Here is a 17,626-nt window from a genome sequence, read left to right on the forward strand (position 1 = left end):
TAGTGTATTAGAGGAGAAGGTTGGGAGGGGAGAAAAGTGCAACAATGAATGAATGGAAATCCAAAGTCTCTGTAAACTTTTATTGAAATTAATAATAAATTTTAAAAAACAAACAATTTCCTATTCTTCCCTCCTTAGACACTGGTAACCTCTAATGAAGTTTGGTTTTTATGTATCTGACTGTTCCATGTATTTAATATAAATGGGATCATACAGTATCTGTTTTTTTGTGTCTGGCTTTCTCACTACTCATAATGTTTTCAAGGTCACCCAGATTGCATCATCAGAACTGTATTCTTTTTATGGCTAGATAATATTCCAGTGTGTGGATGTGCACAATTTGTTTATCCAACTTCTATTACTAGAGATTTGGGTTGTTTCTGCTTTTTTACTACTGTGAATAGTGAAGCAGTGAATATTAGTGTACAAGTATCTGTGTGCTTCCAGTTCTTTTTGTTCTGTACTCAAGAGCAGAAATGTTGAATTCTCTGGTAATTCTGTGTTAAACTTTTTGGGAAACCACTGAACTATATTAATCAACAGCTGTACTGTTTTATATCCCTAAGCATTTCTTCTTAAGGTGATTGACATTTTTCAAGATGGATATGAAGATGGTAAAAAAACAGTTGCACAAACTGTGGACCCATTAAAAATCATCAAACTGTACATTTAGATGAGTAAACGGTGTGTTGTGCAAATTACATCTTAACACAACTGATTCTTAAAAACTGAGGGTTAGGAGAAAGAATCAGAGTAAAAATAAGAAAGACACTTCTATGAGCACAAAAGCCAGCATCACATGAAAAAGTGCAACAGTCCCTAGTAGTTTCCCATTAAATTAGGATCCAGGCTGAACTGCCCACTCTCCTCATATGCTCTGAGTGAGCTTGCAACTCGTTGCTCTTAAGGGGTTATCTCCCTAACTTCAGAGACTCAGTAACATCTAGAGAGTGGAACTAAGGGGTAAAGGGCAAAAAGAAGATCCTGTACTCTGCATAATCTTTTGTAATGTTCTCATTTTTTGAGTTGTTGTTGTTGATTGCCATCAAGTCAAACATGACCCATAGCGACCCTACGAACAAAAGGCCCTCAGCCTTTCTACAATTATTGTTATTTATCAAAGTTCATAGAGTTTCCAAAAGCATGTTTTTTAGAAAGTGGATGCCACTCCTGCTTCCAAACCTGTTTTAAACTGGGAACTCCATCAAACACTGTCCACCATGGATAACGATTATGATAATTGACACCCAATGGTACAAGGTTCAGCATCACAGCAGACGAACTGCATTGGGAAAGTTTGCTGTCAAGGATCTCTCCAGAGTACTAACAAGTAACAATGTCAGTCTGGAAATCAAGGTGCACCTGATCCAGGCCATGGTCTTCACAATTACTTGCTACCCATCTGAAAGCTGGACAATGAATAAGGATGAAGAAGAAAAATTGATGCCTTTGAGTTGTGGTTCTGTACAAGAGTACTGAACATACCATGGACTGCCAAGAGAACAAACAGGTCAGTCCTTCAGAGGGTGAAGGCAAGTTTCCCTTTGGAGGCAAAATTTTGAAGCTCTGTTTGATATACTTTGGACATGTTGCCAGGAGGAGCCAGTCCTTGGAGAAAGACACCTTGCTTGGAAGGGTGGAAAGACAGTGCGAGAGAAGATCCTGGTTGAGACAGGTCAACACAATGACTGGAATAATGGGGGGGGGGGGGGGAAGGGGGGGGGGAGAGTAGTGAAACGGGTTCAGGATTGGGAAGAATTCAGAACTATGGTGCATAGGGTCATTATGAGTTGCACGTGACTCAATGGCACATAACAACAACAACATTGTATTAGTTTATCATGAAGTTCAGAGCCCAGTGTCATGTCTACTGTAATATCCTCAACCCCCAGCAAAGATTTATGCACTGTTTTCCCATAGCTCTTTGCTATCGAAGAGCAGAAAGGAGGGAAAATGAGGGAAGGAGGGAGGATGAGATTACCACGGTAAGAATGTGGGACCTAATCTATCAGCATCATAGCACCCGAAAATTAAATATAATTCCAGTTTGTCAAGATAGTTTACCCTCCTTAAACATAAGAACTTGCACTCCAATGAGCTAAGCAATTTGTCAATCTGGAAAAAGAGAAAGACAATCCAACGCTGACATCAGTAAATGAAAACAGATTTTCTGATGCCAACAGAGATGCCAAATCCTTGATGTAGACCAAGAAAAACCATTTGATGTTCACCAGTTTACAACCTCCCTCCAGAGCAAATTCTGTGGCATTGCTGCCATTGGTCAACGCCCACAAGAACAGAGCTGTTTTACAGTCAGCAAATGCTATGAATGAAGAGGCCACAAAGGCCAGATTATCAGCTTTCCTGGTAGCCAAGCAACCTCCTCAGACTAGTCTTCTTCATTCCAGAGGAAGTGATTCCTGGGTCCTAGAAGTTGATTGAAGTTCACAGTTCCCAAAAAGTGAATGCTAAGCATATTTCTTTCCTAATATAAAACAAAAGGGAGCTCTGATAGTGTAGTGGTCAGGAATTTTGCCACCAACACAAAGGTACACAGTTTGAATCTACCAGTTGCTCCATTGGAGAAAGATGGGCAATCTCCTCCTATGAGATGAACTGCCTCTGAAAGTCCACTGGAGAATCAGCTCTGAGTCAGTTCCAACTCAACAGTACACAACAACAACATAAAATGAAAGTCAAATTTTAAAAAAAGAAAGCTAGGTAGAGCAGAGGGCATTTTTTGAGTAGTGAAACCATCCTGTGTGTTATCGCAGTCCTGGACACACAACATTATACACTTGTCAAGTGTTGTTGGTGGTGCTATTGTGTGCCGTCGAGTTGGAACCAACCCATACCTGACCCCTTTGGTGGGTTTTCAAGTGTATGACTTGTCAGGTGTAGGACTGAACAATGCAAAGAATGACCTTTCATATGAATGGTGGGCTTCAGTTATTTTATCAGTATTGGTTCCTTCATTGTGGCAGATATCCCAGACGAATGCAAGCTGTTAACAATAGGATGTGCAGGGGAAGAAGGGCAGCATATGGGAACTCTCTGTACTTTCTGCCCAGTTTTCTGTAAAGCTAAATCTACAAAGGGAGGGCCAGTGGTGGCTCAGTGGAAAAATGCTTGCCTTTTATGTGGGATTCCCATGTTTGATTCCCAGCTGGTGCGCCTCATGGGCAGCTGCCGCCCATCTGTCAGTCAATGCTAGTGTTGTTGCTATAATACTGAGAAGGTTTCAGCAGGACTCCCACACTACAATGGAGCAGGAAGAAAGGTCTGGCAATCTATTTCCCAGCAGCAGCCAATAAAAACCTGCTGGATCCGAACAGTCCAACCCACAACTAATCATGGAGGGTGGTGTAGGACCAGTCAGTGTTTCATTCTATTGTCCATAGGGTCTCCATGAATCACAGGCCAACTCAACAGCAGCTTACCACAAAAAAATTCTTCTCTAAAAATCAACCTCACACAGATGGATGGGTAAATGGATGGATGGGTGGGTGAGGAGATGGGTGGAGAGATCCTTTTTAAAAGCTCGGTGTCATACGCAGCAAAGCGGGGATGACACTGAGCCTGTCACCAGCACTCACAGTGTAGAGGGGCTGCGTGAAGTCCCCCAGCAGGTCTCGCAGCACTTGTGCCACGTGATCCATCCGCAGGTCTTGCAGCTTCTGCGCCGCGTGATCCATCCTCAGGGTGGACGACGAGGTGAGGATACTAGGTGGGCACAGGGGATCCTCGGCCAGCACCTTCTGGAGCTTGTTGTAGAACAGGCAGGAGGGTGTCAGGTTCTGGTACAGGGACAGCAAGGTCTCCAAGGTGACAAGCTCATTCAGTCTCACACCATACTCCAGGAAGAGCTTCACAAAGTCAGGCTTGTTGGAGATGAGGGCAGCAATCATCATGGGGTGCAGATCTGAAGGCTGAGAGAGGGCACCATGACAGGGGGTTGCATTGGTCATCCCCTCCTGTGCCCTCTCAAAGACCTGAGAGAGAGGGCTGCTGTCTTCTCCATGGTATAGATATGAAACCTACCCAGGTCAACCTAGCACCGCAGGAGGGAGGGCTGGGACCAAGACAGGTGTCCTCCAGGGCCTGCCCTTGCTTCTGGGTCACTGGGCCAACAGGGACCTCTGAGGCAGTCAAAAGTCCCAAAATCTTACCTTCCACTGCCTCTCATCAGTGAAGATCTCGCTCAGCGCGATGTCCACACGATTCCATGCCACTGCCAGGTTCAGCTGGTGGCCCCAGTTCTCGTGGCAAAATCGATCATGGTTCCGAGAGGCTGTAGGTGAAAGTGTGCACTGGAGAGCCCTCAAACCGGGTCTCAGAGGTATTACTCCTGCACCTGCTGCTTTATAGACTCAGCAGACCAAGGAGTTCTCATCAGCTTCAATCTCTCAAAAATTTTAAGAGAATAAATGCAGCGCTCTGCTAAAAAAATCCTCCCCATATCCACACTCCTTTAAAATAGAACGACCCTGGAATCTAACTCCGGATCAGATGGATGACTGCTCTCGGGACAACGTCAATGTCCTAGGTATCTCCAAGGGAAATCATTTCCTGATATTCCAGTGTCTAGTCCTTGCCAAAAATGGTAACACCCGTGGTAGCAAGAGTCACAAAAACAAAGCATGTTCAATTGGGGAAATCTACTGGCAAGAGCTTCTTTAAAGTGAAAGCGCATGATGTCAGTTTAAAGACTAAGGAGTGCCTGATCCAGGCCATGGTATTTTCAATTGCTTCTCCAAGTTGGACAACGAATAAAAATTACAGAAGAACCGATGTCAGTGTGAAAACAGAATCTGAAAATCTTTGAGTTTCAATCCCTTCAGCTCACCTCTGCTTCTCAAAATAGCCCGAGTCCCCAGTGGGCCTCTACACTTAAGTGATCAGTGAGCCGCCAGTTGAGAGAAGATCTGTGCATTTCAGTAGGTCCTCAGAAGTTCTGACAAGCATTTTAAAAGTGGTGTTCAAAAATCAGAACTACATTAACCTTCAAAAATCAGAACTACATTAACCTTCATGTTTCTCTTCTGGACTGGACAGCAATGAAGCTTTGATCACAACCATCACTCACCACAAGTCTCAACACAAGTATGCCTCCCACATGGTTTTTAGTGTCTTTTGCTAGTTTAATGTTTTGAATCTGGATTATTATTATTTGGAGATTCCTTTTATGCCTGTCTCATACCACCCAAAAATTCATCTAAGATGATCACATATCTAATTTTTTTAAGTAAAAATATGGAATGCTTCATGAATTTGAGTGTCATCCTTGCACAGGGGCCATGCTAATCTCTGTGTCATTCCAATTTTAGTTTATGTGATGCTGAAGCAAGCACCACACATCGAAATTTAAGAGCTATTTATAAAGAAGGGAGCTCTGGTGGGACCGTCCATAGGAAGCTCTGCTGGCCCAAAGGCCACACTGCTACACTGGTTCAAATCCACGAGTGGCTTTAGGAGAAAGGTGGGCAATCTCTTCCTGTGCGATTTATAGCCTCTGAAAACCCTTTGAAGAGTCAGCTGTAAGTTAGTTTCAACTGAACAGCAATAAGTTTTAGTTTTGAGTCTGAGTTCTATAGTGTTTACAACTTAGAAAAATATTTACAACACTGTAATAGGCAAAAATTTCAAAAATAGGATACAAAAATATGAGCTACAAAAGAAAAAATTATAATTTATACTTCATTAATATTGAAAATTTTATTCTCCAAAAGTCATCTTTAAGAAAATATAAAGGCAAAGGGGCATAGGGGGTTCAATGGTAGAATTCTCACCTCCCATGCAAACTGATTTCTTGTGCACAGCCACCACCACCGGTTAGTGGAGGCTTATATGTTGCTACGATGCTGAATAGGTCTAAGTAGCACTTCCAGACTAAAAAATACAAGGAAGAAAAGTATGGCCCTCTTTCTCAAAAAGCTGGAAACAGAAATACCATTTGACCCAGCAATTCCACTACTAGGAATATACCCTAAAGAAACCAGAACTGCATTGCTGTGTTGTTCACAATAGCAACGAGATGGAAACAACCCAAGTGCCCATCAAAAAATGAATGGAGAAGCTGTGGTGTATTCATACAAAGGAATAATATGCAGCACTGAAAAACAAAGAACTCATTAAATAGTCTATAAAATGGGTGACCCTGGAGGGGTCACATTATGCTGAGTGAAATATCTCAGTCACAAAAGGACAAATACTGCATAATGCCACTCTTGTAAAATAGGACTGACATAGGGGTTGAAGAAAAAGAAGAAAAGAGGGGATTAATAATGTACACTGCATTGAAACAGATGAAGTAAAGAACTGCTTAAAAGGAATATGTGATTAGGTATTATTTGTATGACAACAGTCCAGAATAAGAGCTGCATAGTAAAGTAGACTGAGATGGGAGTGAGGAATTGTACAACAATAAAAGAATTTTTTTTTTTTCAAAAAGAAAAGCAAACTGGGAGTGGTGGAAGGGAGGAAAATGTGCAACAATGAATGAATGGAAATCCAAGTTCTTTATAAACTTTCATTAAAATCTCAATTTTAAAAAGAGAAAAGCATGGCCATCTTCTGAAAGTCAGCCAACAAAACCCCTAGAGATCACTCTCTGCAAAAGGTCATGGCTCAGGAGGAGTCATGTACCATGAACTCCACTGAATATGGAGTTTCTCTGAGCAGGGGACTTAACAGCTATGCTCTTACCCTTCAGTAGGGCTTGCAGAATGGCCACATCCATGTCCTGCTGACCATCCTTGCCCTCCCGGAAGATGGTCAGCAGCTGCCTTCTCCGGACAATATCTTGAATCTGCAACCAAACATGCCCACATTAAATAGGAAGTGACAGCAAACTTCCTGCTTCCTCCCGGGACACAGAGGAAACTGAGGCATGAGACATAAAGCCAGTGTTCTGTCTGCTTTATGCAACAAGATCACACCTTGGAACTTGAGCCTTGGCAAAGATGGACATCTGTAAGGATCAAACTCACAATGTGAGTGGCTAGTCATTTAAAAGTTACCTTCACTCATTTAGAAGTTATGTGACTCCCAGGTCACATAAAGGAAGGATGCTCCTCATGGGTCTCCCCAAAGCCAGGGGGCTTCTCATCTACCCACCTACCAGTGTGTCTGGCCACCTACCTTCCTATGCTACTCACTTCCTTGCCTATTCTACCTCTCCTAGTCTATCTCCCTATCCTCCCTATATGCATGCCTGCCTATCTCCTTATCCTCACTACCTCCAAATCCTACCTGCAGAGCCTCTCCTTCTCCCAACCTTACTTAGCCTACCTCCATACTCAATCTACCTGTCTCCCTACCTATTTACCTATCTCCATTACATCTGCGTATCTGTAATTGTTTGTGTGTACCATCGAGTTAATAGCTGACCCTCCAGGAGGCTTTTCAAGGTAATTAATCACATAGGAGGAGATTGCCCCTCCTTCTCCTGAGGAGCAGCTGGTGGATTCAGACCGAATGCCTTTGGGATTGCAGCACAGCTTCTTACTACTAGGTGCTTTAAGTCTTCTTCACTTTCAGCAAAGTTGTGCTATCCACATGTGGCAGGCTGTTACTGAGTTTCCCTCCAATCCTGATACCACATTCTTTTTCATATAGCCAGCTACTGAAATTATTTGCTCAAAGCAATGTGTGAAAAACAATATACATGAATGAAACACAATGTATATTAATTTTGTATGCAAATTAATATAAATATTTTTTAAAGTATTTTCCCAACACATAGACTGAATAAGTATGGTGGAAAGATAAAACTGTGACACACACTTTTCCTGATTTTAAACCACGCTGTAACCCTTTGTTCTGTTTGAACAACAGTTTCTCTCTGTGTATGTATTTATGTATAAATGGAATGCAGCTACCACTTACTGAAAATCAGTGTACCAGACACTAAGTTCTGGTGGCTGAGTGGGGAGGAATTGTGCTGCCAACCCAAAGGCATGCAATTTGAATCCACCAGCTGCTCCATGGGAGAAAGGGGAACAGCCTCCTCCTGTGGGCTTTACTGTCTCTGAAAAGTCACTGACGGGTCAGCAACTTGATAGTACACAACAACAGCGTAATGACCTTGTTTTATTTCACTATCTGAGTTTAAGTTTAACATTTCACAGACAAGAAATGCAAAGCTTGGAAGGACTAAGCCCCTGCAGCCATGACTACATAGCTAAGTGATGCTGCGAGTTCCAGCAGTGAAATCCTGCATGACATGACCATCTGCCAAGGGCAGCATCCAAAAACAGCAGCCCTTTTTTTATCTCCACCACCCACAGAACCTAGTTCAGGCTTGAGCTCTAAGGAGGTCTGCTGAATGAATGGATTGATGGTGACCACATAGGTAGCCTGCTGAACAAAATAGCAGTGCATTAAACATGAGAATGAAATATATGATCCATCATTTTCAGGGACTCAAGGTATTATGTTGACTTGATGTTGCTGTTGTGTACTGTAAATTGGAACCAACCCACAGCTGACTCTCTGGTGGGTTTTCAGAGACTTAATCATAGAGGTTTTCAATTAGTCACATGGGAGGTTGCCCATCTTTCTCCCATGGAACAGCGGGTAGCCTCAAACCACATGCTTTGGGATTGAAGCTCAGCTTCTTGCCACTACGCCACCAGAGCTAAACAAACCAACCAAAAAAAAGGACCCTTAGATGCAGTGACTACTGGATGTTGGTTTTACACATTGAACAAGAGAAGGTTCTAGAACTGTCCATTCAATTTCCAATTCTTCTTAGGAAGAATTGAATGCTCATGCTGGACCTCAGTGTGTTTACAAACTCAACTGGTATTTCTGGTTAAATCGTATTGTTCTCTTGTCGGACACAAGCACCTCAGAGACATCCATATCTAATGAAGTCACCATGAGACCTTCATAAGACACAGAGCCAACACAAAGCTCTTATGTGTCACAAAACCCAGAGTGAAACCTAAATTGTTCCTCTTCTCAGCCTAGTGGAACAATTCCCTTCCCATGACTCTTCTCAGATACTCGAGCAAATCCCCAACCCTGCAACAGGCTCTAACACCTTCTTCCTGATGCTCTGCCACTCAGTGAATCCTAAGCCCAACTTGAACAACTACAGCTGTGATCTTTGACCAGGAAAGAAGTTTCGAGTATGGATAGGTCCAGACCTATTCCAGTCAGCTGTCCAGGTAGCTGTCGTCCATGTTTGTTAGCAGAGAATGGTGAGCACCTCCAAGGCTGCATCTGTTTCCTGAAACACCTCAATTGATATTCTATCAATTCCTAAGGCCTTTTTTTTCTGCCAGTGCCTTCAGTGCAACTTAGACTTCCTTTAATAGTATTGATTCTGATCATATGCTACATCCTGAAATGATAACCCTTCCTTAACACTGGACCAATAGGCAATATCATGATAGATGGTGAAACAATTGAAATTGTCAACAATTTTATTTTTCTTAGATCTATTATAATCAATACCTATGAGAGCCAATAAATCAAAAGACATATTGCATTGGGAAAATCTGTCAAGAACCTCTTCAAAGTTCTAAAGAGCATGAATGTCATTTTAAAGATTAAAATGCACCTGATTCAAGCCATGGTCTTTTAAATAACTTCCTATGCATCTGAAAGTTGGATAACAATTAAGGAAGATCAAAGAACAATCACAGTCATTCAATTGTCATGTTGGCAAAGCGTACTGACTATACTCTGAACTGTCAAAAGAACAAACAAATCCGTCTTGGATGAAGTGCAACCAGTGTGCTTTGTAGAGGAAAGGAGGGTGAAAAGTCATCTCATTTACTTCGGGCATTTTTCAGGAGTAACTACTACTTAGAAGAGACATCCTGATGGGAAAGGTAGAGAGTCAGCAAAAGAGAGGAAAATCTCAGTGAGATAAAACGATCTGGTGAAAACCAGCACAGGCTTAGAGGACAGAGATTGTGAAGATGGTGCAGTGCAAGGCCATGTTCAGGTTTCTTGTCCATACAGGGTCACTATAAGCTGTAGTTGGCTCCATGGCACCTAACAACTACAAACTACTATCTATCTATCTATCTACTCGTCTATTTATTATTGATCTGTCTGTGGAAGCTCTGGTAGTAGGAATCTGCAACCCCAAAGGCACTTGGTTTGAATTAATCAGCGGCTCTCTGAGAGAAGAATGGGCAATCCCCTCTTGAGTATCTGAAAAATTCTTCTCGGAGGGTCTGTTCTGGGCCAGCTCTGACCTGATGGCACACAACAGCAACAAAAACAACAAATATAGATCTTAGGGACCCCCTGGGTGGTTCAAACAGTTTACTAACTACTAACTTACAAGTTGTCTGTTTAAACCATCATGGAACAAAGGTCTGGTGATCTGAATCTGTTACGTTTACAGCAAAGGACCCAGGATAGTTCTGCTCTCACACACAGGACTGCCGCAAGCCAGTATTGATTTGATAGCACTAGGCTTGTTTGGTTCTTGCAAATCTTTACCTTATCTAGAGATGGAGAGATTACAAAACAAAGGTTTTTAAAATATCTAGATATTTCTATAAGGTTGGGGGAAACTAGGAAAAGAGGGGACAGAAAATGAACACTGCATTGGAACAGATGTGGGAAAGAACTGTTTAAAAAGAATATATGATTAAGCATTATATGTATGACAACAGTCCAGAATGAGAGATGCATTGCAAAGTGGAATACGGGAGTGGGAAGGATGGGAGAGGGAGAAAATTATGCAACAATGGATGGATGAATGAATGAATGAATGAAAAGACAAATTTTCTATAAATTTTTGTTAAAATCACAATAAAAAATAGGTATAAAATCATTATTGATATATTTCACATATACCTTATCTATTATCTGTATCTTAGTTCTATGAAGAAGAATGTGGCATTATTTTCTGAAGAAGACTCATCAACAACCTGTGTTATATATATGAAACAATCTTGCTTGCTGAAAGTGAAGAGGACTTAAAGTGCTTGCTGCAGAAGATCAAAGACTACAACTTTCAATATGGATTACATCTCGGCATTGTGGTTGTTATTGTTGTTGTTAGGAACCATCGAGTTGATTATGACTCATAGTGACCCTATAAACAATGTATCTGAACCCCATCCTATCCTGTGCCATCTTCACACTTCCTCACACACTAGAGCCCATTGTGCCAGTCAAGGTTTCGTCCCACCTGGTTGAGAGTCTTCCTCTCTTTCACTGACCCTCATGTCCCTCTCTAAGGAATAGCACCACCTAGCAACATGCCCAAAGAATGTGAGGCTAAGCCTCATCATTCTTGCATTCAAAAAGCACTCTGGTTGCACCTTCTCCAAGACATATCTGTTCGTTCTCTTGGCCGTCCATGGGATGTTCAGAGCTCTTCTCCAACACCACAGCTTAAAGGCATCAATTCTTCTTCTGTCATCCCTATTCATTGTCCAGCTCTCAGGTGCATAACTAGTAACTGGAAAGACTATGGCCTGAATCAGATGCACCTTAGTACTCAAACTGACATCATTACTCCTCAATAATTTGGAGAGGTCCCTAACTGAAGACTTTCCCAGTGCAATATGTCTCCTGATTTCCTGACTGCTGGTAACAAGGGTGTTAATTATGGATCCAAGTAAGGTGAAGCTGTTGAAATTTCAATCTCTTCTCCATCGACCATGATTTTGCCAATCAGTCCAGTGGTAAGAATTTTTGTTTTCTTGACATTAAGATGCAATCCAAATTGAAGGCCAAATTCCTTGATCCTCTGCAACAAGTGCCTCAAGTCCTCCTCCCTTTCAGCAAGCAATGTTGTGTCATCTGCATAACACAGATGTCATCTTGGCATTAAGAGACCAAAAATCCTCACCATTGTGCCAAAGAGCAACATCATAATAGATGGAGAAAAGATTAAAATTCCAAACAACTTCATCTTACTTGGATCCACTGTCAACACCTTTGGTACCAGCAGTCAGGAAATCAGGAGATAGATTGCATTGAGAACATCTGTCAGCAAGGATCTCACTAAATTACTGAGAAGCAATAATGTCATTTTGAAGACTAAGGTATGCTCCATCCAGACCATGGTCTTTGCAGTTACTTGCTATGCCTCAAAGAGCTGAATAATGATGAAGGGTGGTAGATGAAGAATCAATGCCTTTGAGTTGTGATGCTGGAGAAAAATAATGACTATGTCATGCACTGCTAGGGGAAGAAATAGGTCCATCCTGGAGATAGTGAAACCAGGCTGCTCCTTGGAGGCAAGAATTTTGAAGTTCCATCTGACATACTTTGGGCATGTTGCCAGGAAGGACCAGTCCTTGGAGAGGGACATCATGCTTGGGAGGGTGAAAGAATAGCACAAGAGAGGAAGATCCTGGATGAGATGGCTTGAGAGTGACTGGAGCAAATGAAGTATGTGTGTCAGAGACAATGAAATTAGGTTAAGATAGAGAAGGATTCAGAGCTGTTGTACACAGGGTCACTAGGAATTGCAGGCCACTTGACGACAAATAACAAGTCTCCAGTCTGACACTGCTGCTGCTCAGTACTCTAGAGAGGTTCCTAATAGTAGATTTTCCCAGTGCAATTCAGTTTTTTGACAAATTGGTACCAAGAGTGTTATCTTGCTTTATCTATTTTGGTACTGGTGGTCTTAAAACAAGTAAGCCTGGCCTTGCAGTGTAGTATTTGGCCAGATACAACAGGGCCAGTGGGACTGAAAACATCAGCAGATGCAGGGAGTGCAGTGGTCCCACAAGCTCACTTAAGCCAGGCAAGGGTCTAAGAAGATCCTTCCCGATGTGTCCTTCTTGAGGCTAGAGTTGTGGTCAGGAAGCAATGCTCTTTTACAGATCTCCTCAAGATCCCTCCTGATCCTGAAATCTCACTCAAGATCAGGTGGATGGCTGCTCTCAGGACAACTTAAATGTCTCCCAGGTATCTCCAAAAGAAATTATTTCTTGCTATTCTGGTGTCTAGCCCCTGTCAAAATCAACACCAGTGGTGGTAACAGTCATAAAATCAACACATGCTGCCTTGGGGGAATCTATGGTCAAGAACTTCTTTAAAGTAATAAAGAACAAGGATGTCAGTTTAAAAAGTAAGGAGTGTTTGATCCATGCCATGGTATTTTTGAGATTGCAGCATAGTTTCTGGCCACTAGGCCACCAGAGCTCCACTAGGCCATGGTATTTTCAATTGCTTCTACAAGGTGGACAAGGACTATAAAGAGTATAGAAAAATTGATGTCTTTGAATTATAATGTTGGTGAAGAGTGAGTATTTAATATTCTATGGACTAACAAAAGAACAAACAAATCTGTCTTGGATGAAGTGCAAACAGAGGTCTCCTTAGAGGCAAAGAAGAAGAAACTTCATCTCACCTACTTTGGGCATATTATCAGGAGGAGCCAGTTCTTAAAAAAGACATAAAGCTGAGAAAGGTGAGGGGTCAAAGAAAGAGAGAACAATCCTCAACAAGATGGACTGACACAATGACTGTAACAATGAACTCTAGTCCACAGAGATGCTGAGACTGGTGCAGAATAGGTTAAGGTTCAGACCTTGTTTGTAGGGTCGATAAGTGGTAGCTGACTCAATGACATTAACAGCAATAGTTTCTGCCTATCCCACTAGATGACCCATCTAAAAAGGCCTGTCCTTGTAACATTCTCACCTTTTTTAAGCCTTCTTACCGCCCATAAGAGCAAGGTAGCAATTTATTTAAAAGAAAAAGGAGTGGGATATTAGGCAACTATGTATCTCAGTTCTAACAGGGATGATCTCCATTTGTCACTCCTTGTGACTAAAGATCATTGTCTTTGGTCAGGGAGAAGTGAATCTAGCATAGGAAAGGTCTGGACCAGCAATTTAGAGGGTTTTCCAGAGGGCCCAAGATTCAGTGCTGAAGAGAATGCCTGAGAACCTCCACATCACTCCACAGACAGAGCAACCCCACTCTTACCTATCACATAGATTGACTGAAGTTCTCAAAACTCTGAGATGTGGGAGTTTAGTCATCTGATCCACTAAGAAGACTCCTCCCTTGTATGGTGAGCCATGCTGCCTCAATTAGACCTCCTAAACTGATAGATAAACTCCCTAAAACTCCAAACCTTCCACCTCTGCGTATTATGCCCAGGCCAATCCAGCTCCTCTGGGTGCACTTAGCTCCTGGTCCTGTGTTTTCACTTATAACATGACTAGTGATGGACATGTCTTACCTTCTTGGTCCACTCTACAATCTTGCTTTCTGTGAAGGTCTCCATTTCCTGGAAGAACATGCTCAGTTTCTTCTGGATCAAGGAGATGGTGATCTCAGAGATAGGCAGGTTGGCCACATGGGCGATGACGTCAGCCACCCTGCCAGAGCCCGCCATGATCACACAGGGGGTGCCATTGGTGATGGCATTGTAGATGGTCTGCAACACAGGAAGAGGGTCAGGCCACCAACTGTTCTACCTCTTTTTATCTCCCCCACAATTAGAATTAGTCTATAAAATTTATGGGCAAGGTTGATTATAAAAAGATATCGCCACTTGTTCACAGGCTTTCTCCCTTTTACCTTTCCTTATTCTCATTATAAATCAGAATGTGTACCATTTTAAAATAACTCCTTTTAAATAGTAAAATGAACAAAAAATCCTACAGGCTCGGAAAATATCTTGAAAATATGTGTCTATTTGAAGAGTAAGAGATTAAGTGTCAAGAATATAGTGTTACAGAGAACAATGCACTCTAAAAAATTTTGGAGTCCTAACCCAGGGTACCTATCAACATGGCCTTGTTTGGAAAGAAGGCTCTTGGAGACATATGTGTTAAGATGAGGCCATCTGATGTACGGTAGGTCCTAATCCTATCTGACTACTGATCAGAAAAGATCTAGCTCTTGTAAGCTTTGGTGGCTTAGTGGTAAAGAATTGCAATGCCAACCCAAAGGTATATAGTTCAAATGCACCAGCTGTTCTATGGGAGAAAGATGGGCAAACTCCTCCTGTGTGATTTACTTCCTCTGAAAACCCACTGGAAAGATAGCGATAAGTACTCAACACAAAAACAGTACTCTTATAAAAAGCTTTAGTGGCCTAATGAGTATGGGGTACCCTTGGAAGAGAAGACATCAAAGGAAAGACAGCCATGTAATAAAATGCATCTACAAGCCAAAGAATGTCTGAGCTTCTAGAAGCCGGACGGTCTCTGGTGAAATAGTCCACAGGAAGTTGCTCTGCTATTGTAATTGTCGTGCTTCTGGAAGCTCCGCATCTCTCCAATGGTTCAAATCTACCAGTGGCTACAGGACAGAAAGAGAAATAATCTATTCTTATGCAATTTATGGCCTCAGAAACTCCATGGAGGGTCAGCTATGAGTCAGTTTTGACTTGATGACAGTAAGTTCAAATTTTGGAGGATTTTGTTTGTTTGGTTGGTTTTTTTTCCTAGAAGGCTAGAAAGATAAAGAAAGTCATTTTCCTATAATTGTCAAAATTTATTCTGCTGGGTGTTTTGAATATTTGTTTATATGGCTAAGGTTAAAAACCCCATAATATTGAATATTTTAAAAAGAGAGAAGTAAAACAAGACTCACAATTCGAACAACATAATACTTTGCTGCTGGTGCAGAGGTTAAGGGCTCAGCTGCTAATCAAAAGGTCAGCAATTGAAACCTCCCAGCCTTCCCATGGAAAAAAGATGAGTCAGTGTCTTTCCATAAAGATTTGCAGTCTTGGTATCCTAAGGGACAATCTTACTCTGTCTTTCAGTTGCTATGAGTAGTAATGAATTGATTGGATAAAAAACTAAAACCCATCAATATGCTGTCTACAAGTGACACACCTGAAAAATGAAAATAAAGACAATGAAAGACTAAAAATAAAAGGATGGGAAAAATATACCAAGCAAATGGAAACCAGAAAAAAAGCAGGTGTAGTAATATTAATGTCTGATAAAATAAATTTCAATGCAAAACTATCACAACAGACAAGGAAGGTCACTATATAACGCCTAATGGGTCAATAGAACAAGAGGACATAATAAAAATAACTATCTATGCACCAAATGAAAGACCTGCAAAATATATAAAACAAACATTAACAAAACTGAAAAAGGAAATAGACAACACTATGATCGTAGTTGCAGACTTCAATATACCTCTCTCGAGAAAAGATAGAACTACCATAAAAAACTCAACAAAGATGCTCACACAATAAACCAACTAAACCTCATAGATATTTGTAGGCTAATGCACCCCCCAAAACACAGTATACCTTCTTCTCCAATGTGCATGGAACATTCTCCAGAATAGATCACATTTATGTCACAAAGCAAGTATCAATAAATTCAAAAACATAGAAATAATTCAAAGCATTTTCTCAGACCACAATACTACAAAATTAGAAATTAATAACAAGAGAATAAAGGAGGAAAAAAACATACATTTGGAAGCTAAACAATATCTTGCTTGAATATGACTGTGTACTAGAAGAAATAAAAAATGAAATTAAAAAATGTCTTAAAACAAATGACAATGAAAACGCCACTTACCAAAACCTCTGAGAAACAGCCAAAGCAGTAATAAGAGGTCAATTTATAGGAATAAGCAAATATATCAAAAGGCAGGGGAAAAATGACCATTGACTCTCTAATGCAACATCCCCAACAAATTGAAAAAGAACAGCAAGAAAGCCCAACACCCTCTAAAAAAACCCAAAACCTGAAATTATAAAAATTAGAGCAGAAATAAATGAAATAGAAAACTGAAAAACATTTGAAATCATCAACAAAACAAGGAGTTAGTTCTTTGAAAAGGTCAATAAAATCGACAAACCACTAGCAAAACTAACAAAGGAAAAGAAGGAAAAAGCACAAACAATCCAAATAAGAGATGAAATGGGCAACATCATAACAGAACCAACTAAAATAAAAAGGCTAACATCAGAATATTATGAAAAATTATACTCAAACAAATATGAAACCTAGAGGAAATGGACAAATATTTAGAAATTCATAATCTACCTAAACTGACAGCAACCAAAATTGAACACCTGAATAGACACACTACAAAAGAAGAAATTGAAAAGAAAATAAAACAAATTCCAGCCAAAAAAAGTCCTGGACCAGATGGTTTTACATGTGAATTTTATCAAACATTCAGAGAAGAACTGTCATCAATTCAACATAAACTATTTCAGAAAATAGAAAAAGATGGAATTCTCCCAGACTCATTTTATGAAGCAAACATATCCTTGATAGCAAAGCCAGATAAAGACACCACCAAAATAGAAAACTATTGGCCTATATCTCTCATGAACATAGATGCAAAAATCCTGAATAAAATCCTAGCCAATTGAATCCAACAAACATAAAAAATAAATAATTAAAAATAATTCATCATGACTAAGAGGGATTCATAACAGGTATGCAAGGATGGTTCAACATAAGAAAAACAATGTAATTACATTAACAAAGCAAAGAACAAGAACCACATTATCCTATCAATTGGTGCAGAAAAGGCCTTTGACAAAATCCAACATCCTTTCCTGATTAAAACACTCAACAATATAGGATTAGAGGGGACTTTCTTCAACATAGTAAAATGTACACAAACCCGAGAGGCAACATTGTTCTCCATGGAGAGCAATTAAAGGCATTCCCCTTGAGAACATGAACTA

At 40.8% G+C, this 17,626-nt stretch overlaps 1 protein-coding gene across 1 annotated transcript in view; it reads right to left on the reverse strand.

Moving 5' to 3' along the window:
- The window catches only part of TRPM2 (transient receptor potential cation channel, subfamily M, member 2), a 117,382-nt gene that overhangs the window by 45,974 nt on the left and 53,782 nt on the right, over nucleotides 1–17,626 (reverse strand). Inside the window, exons 9-12 of the mRNA XM_006898424.1 lie at nucleotides 14,183–14,380; nucleotides 6,706–6,808; nucleotides 4,170–4,291; nucleotides 3,597–3,929 (exon numbers count right to left, since the gene is read on the reverse strand). Coding sequence (XP_006898486.1) covers nucleotides 3,597–3,929; nucleotides 4,170–4,291; nucleotides 6,706–6,808; nucleotides 14,183–14,380 — 756 coding nt within the window. The remainder of the gene's footprint in view (nucleotides 1–3,596; nucleotides 3,930–4,169; nucleotides 4,292–6,705; nucleotides 6,809–14,182; nucleotides 14,381–17,626) is intronic.

The sequence above is a fragment of the Elephantulus edwardii genome, unplaced genomic scaffold, assembly GCF_000299155.1.
Source record: "Elephantulus edwardii isolate Elephantulus edwardi_28Jun2011 unplaced genomic scaffold, EleEdw1.0 scaffold00228, whole genome shotgun sequence".
Taxonomy (NCBI): domain Eukaryota; kingdom Metazoa; phylum Chordata; class Mammalia; order Macroscelidea; family Macroscelididae; genus Elephantulus; species Elephantulus edwardii.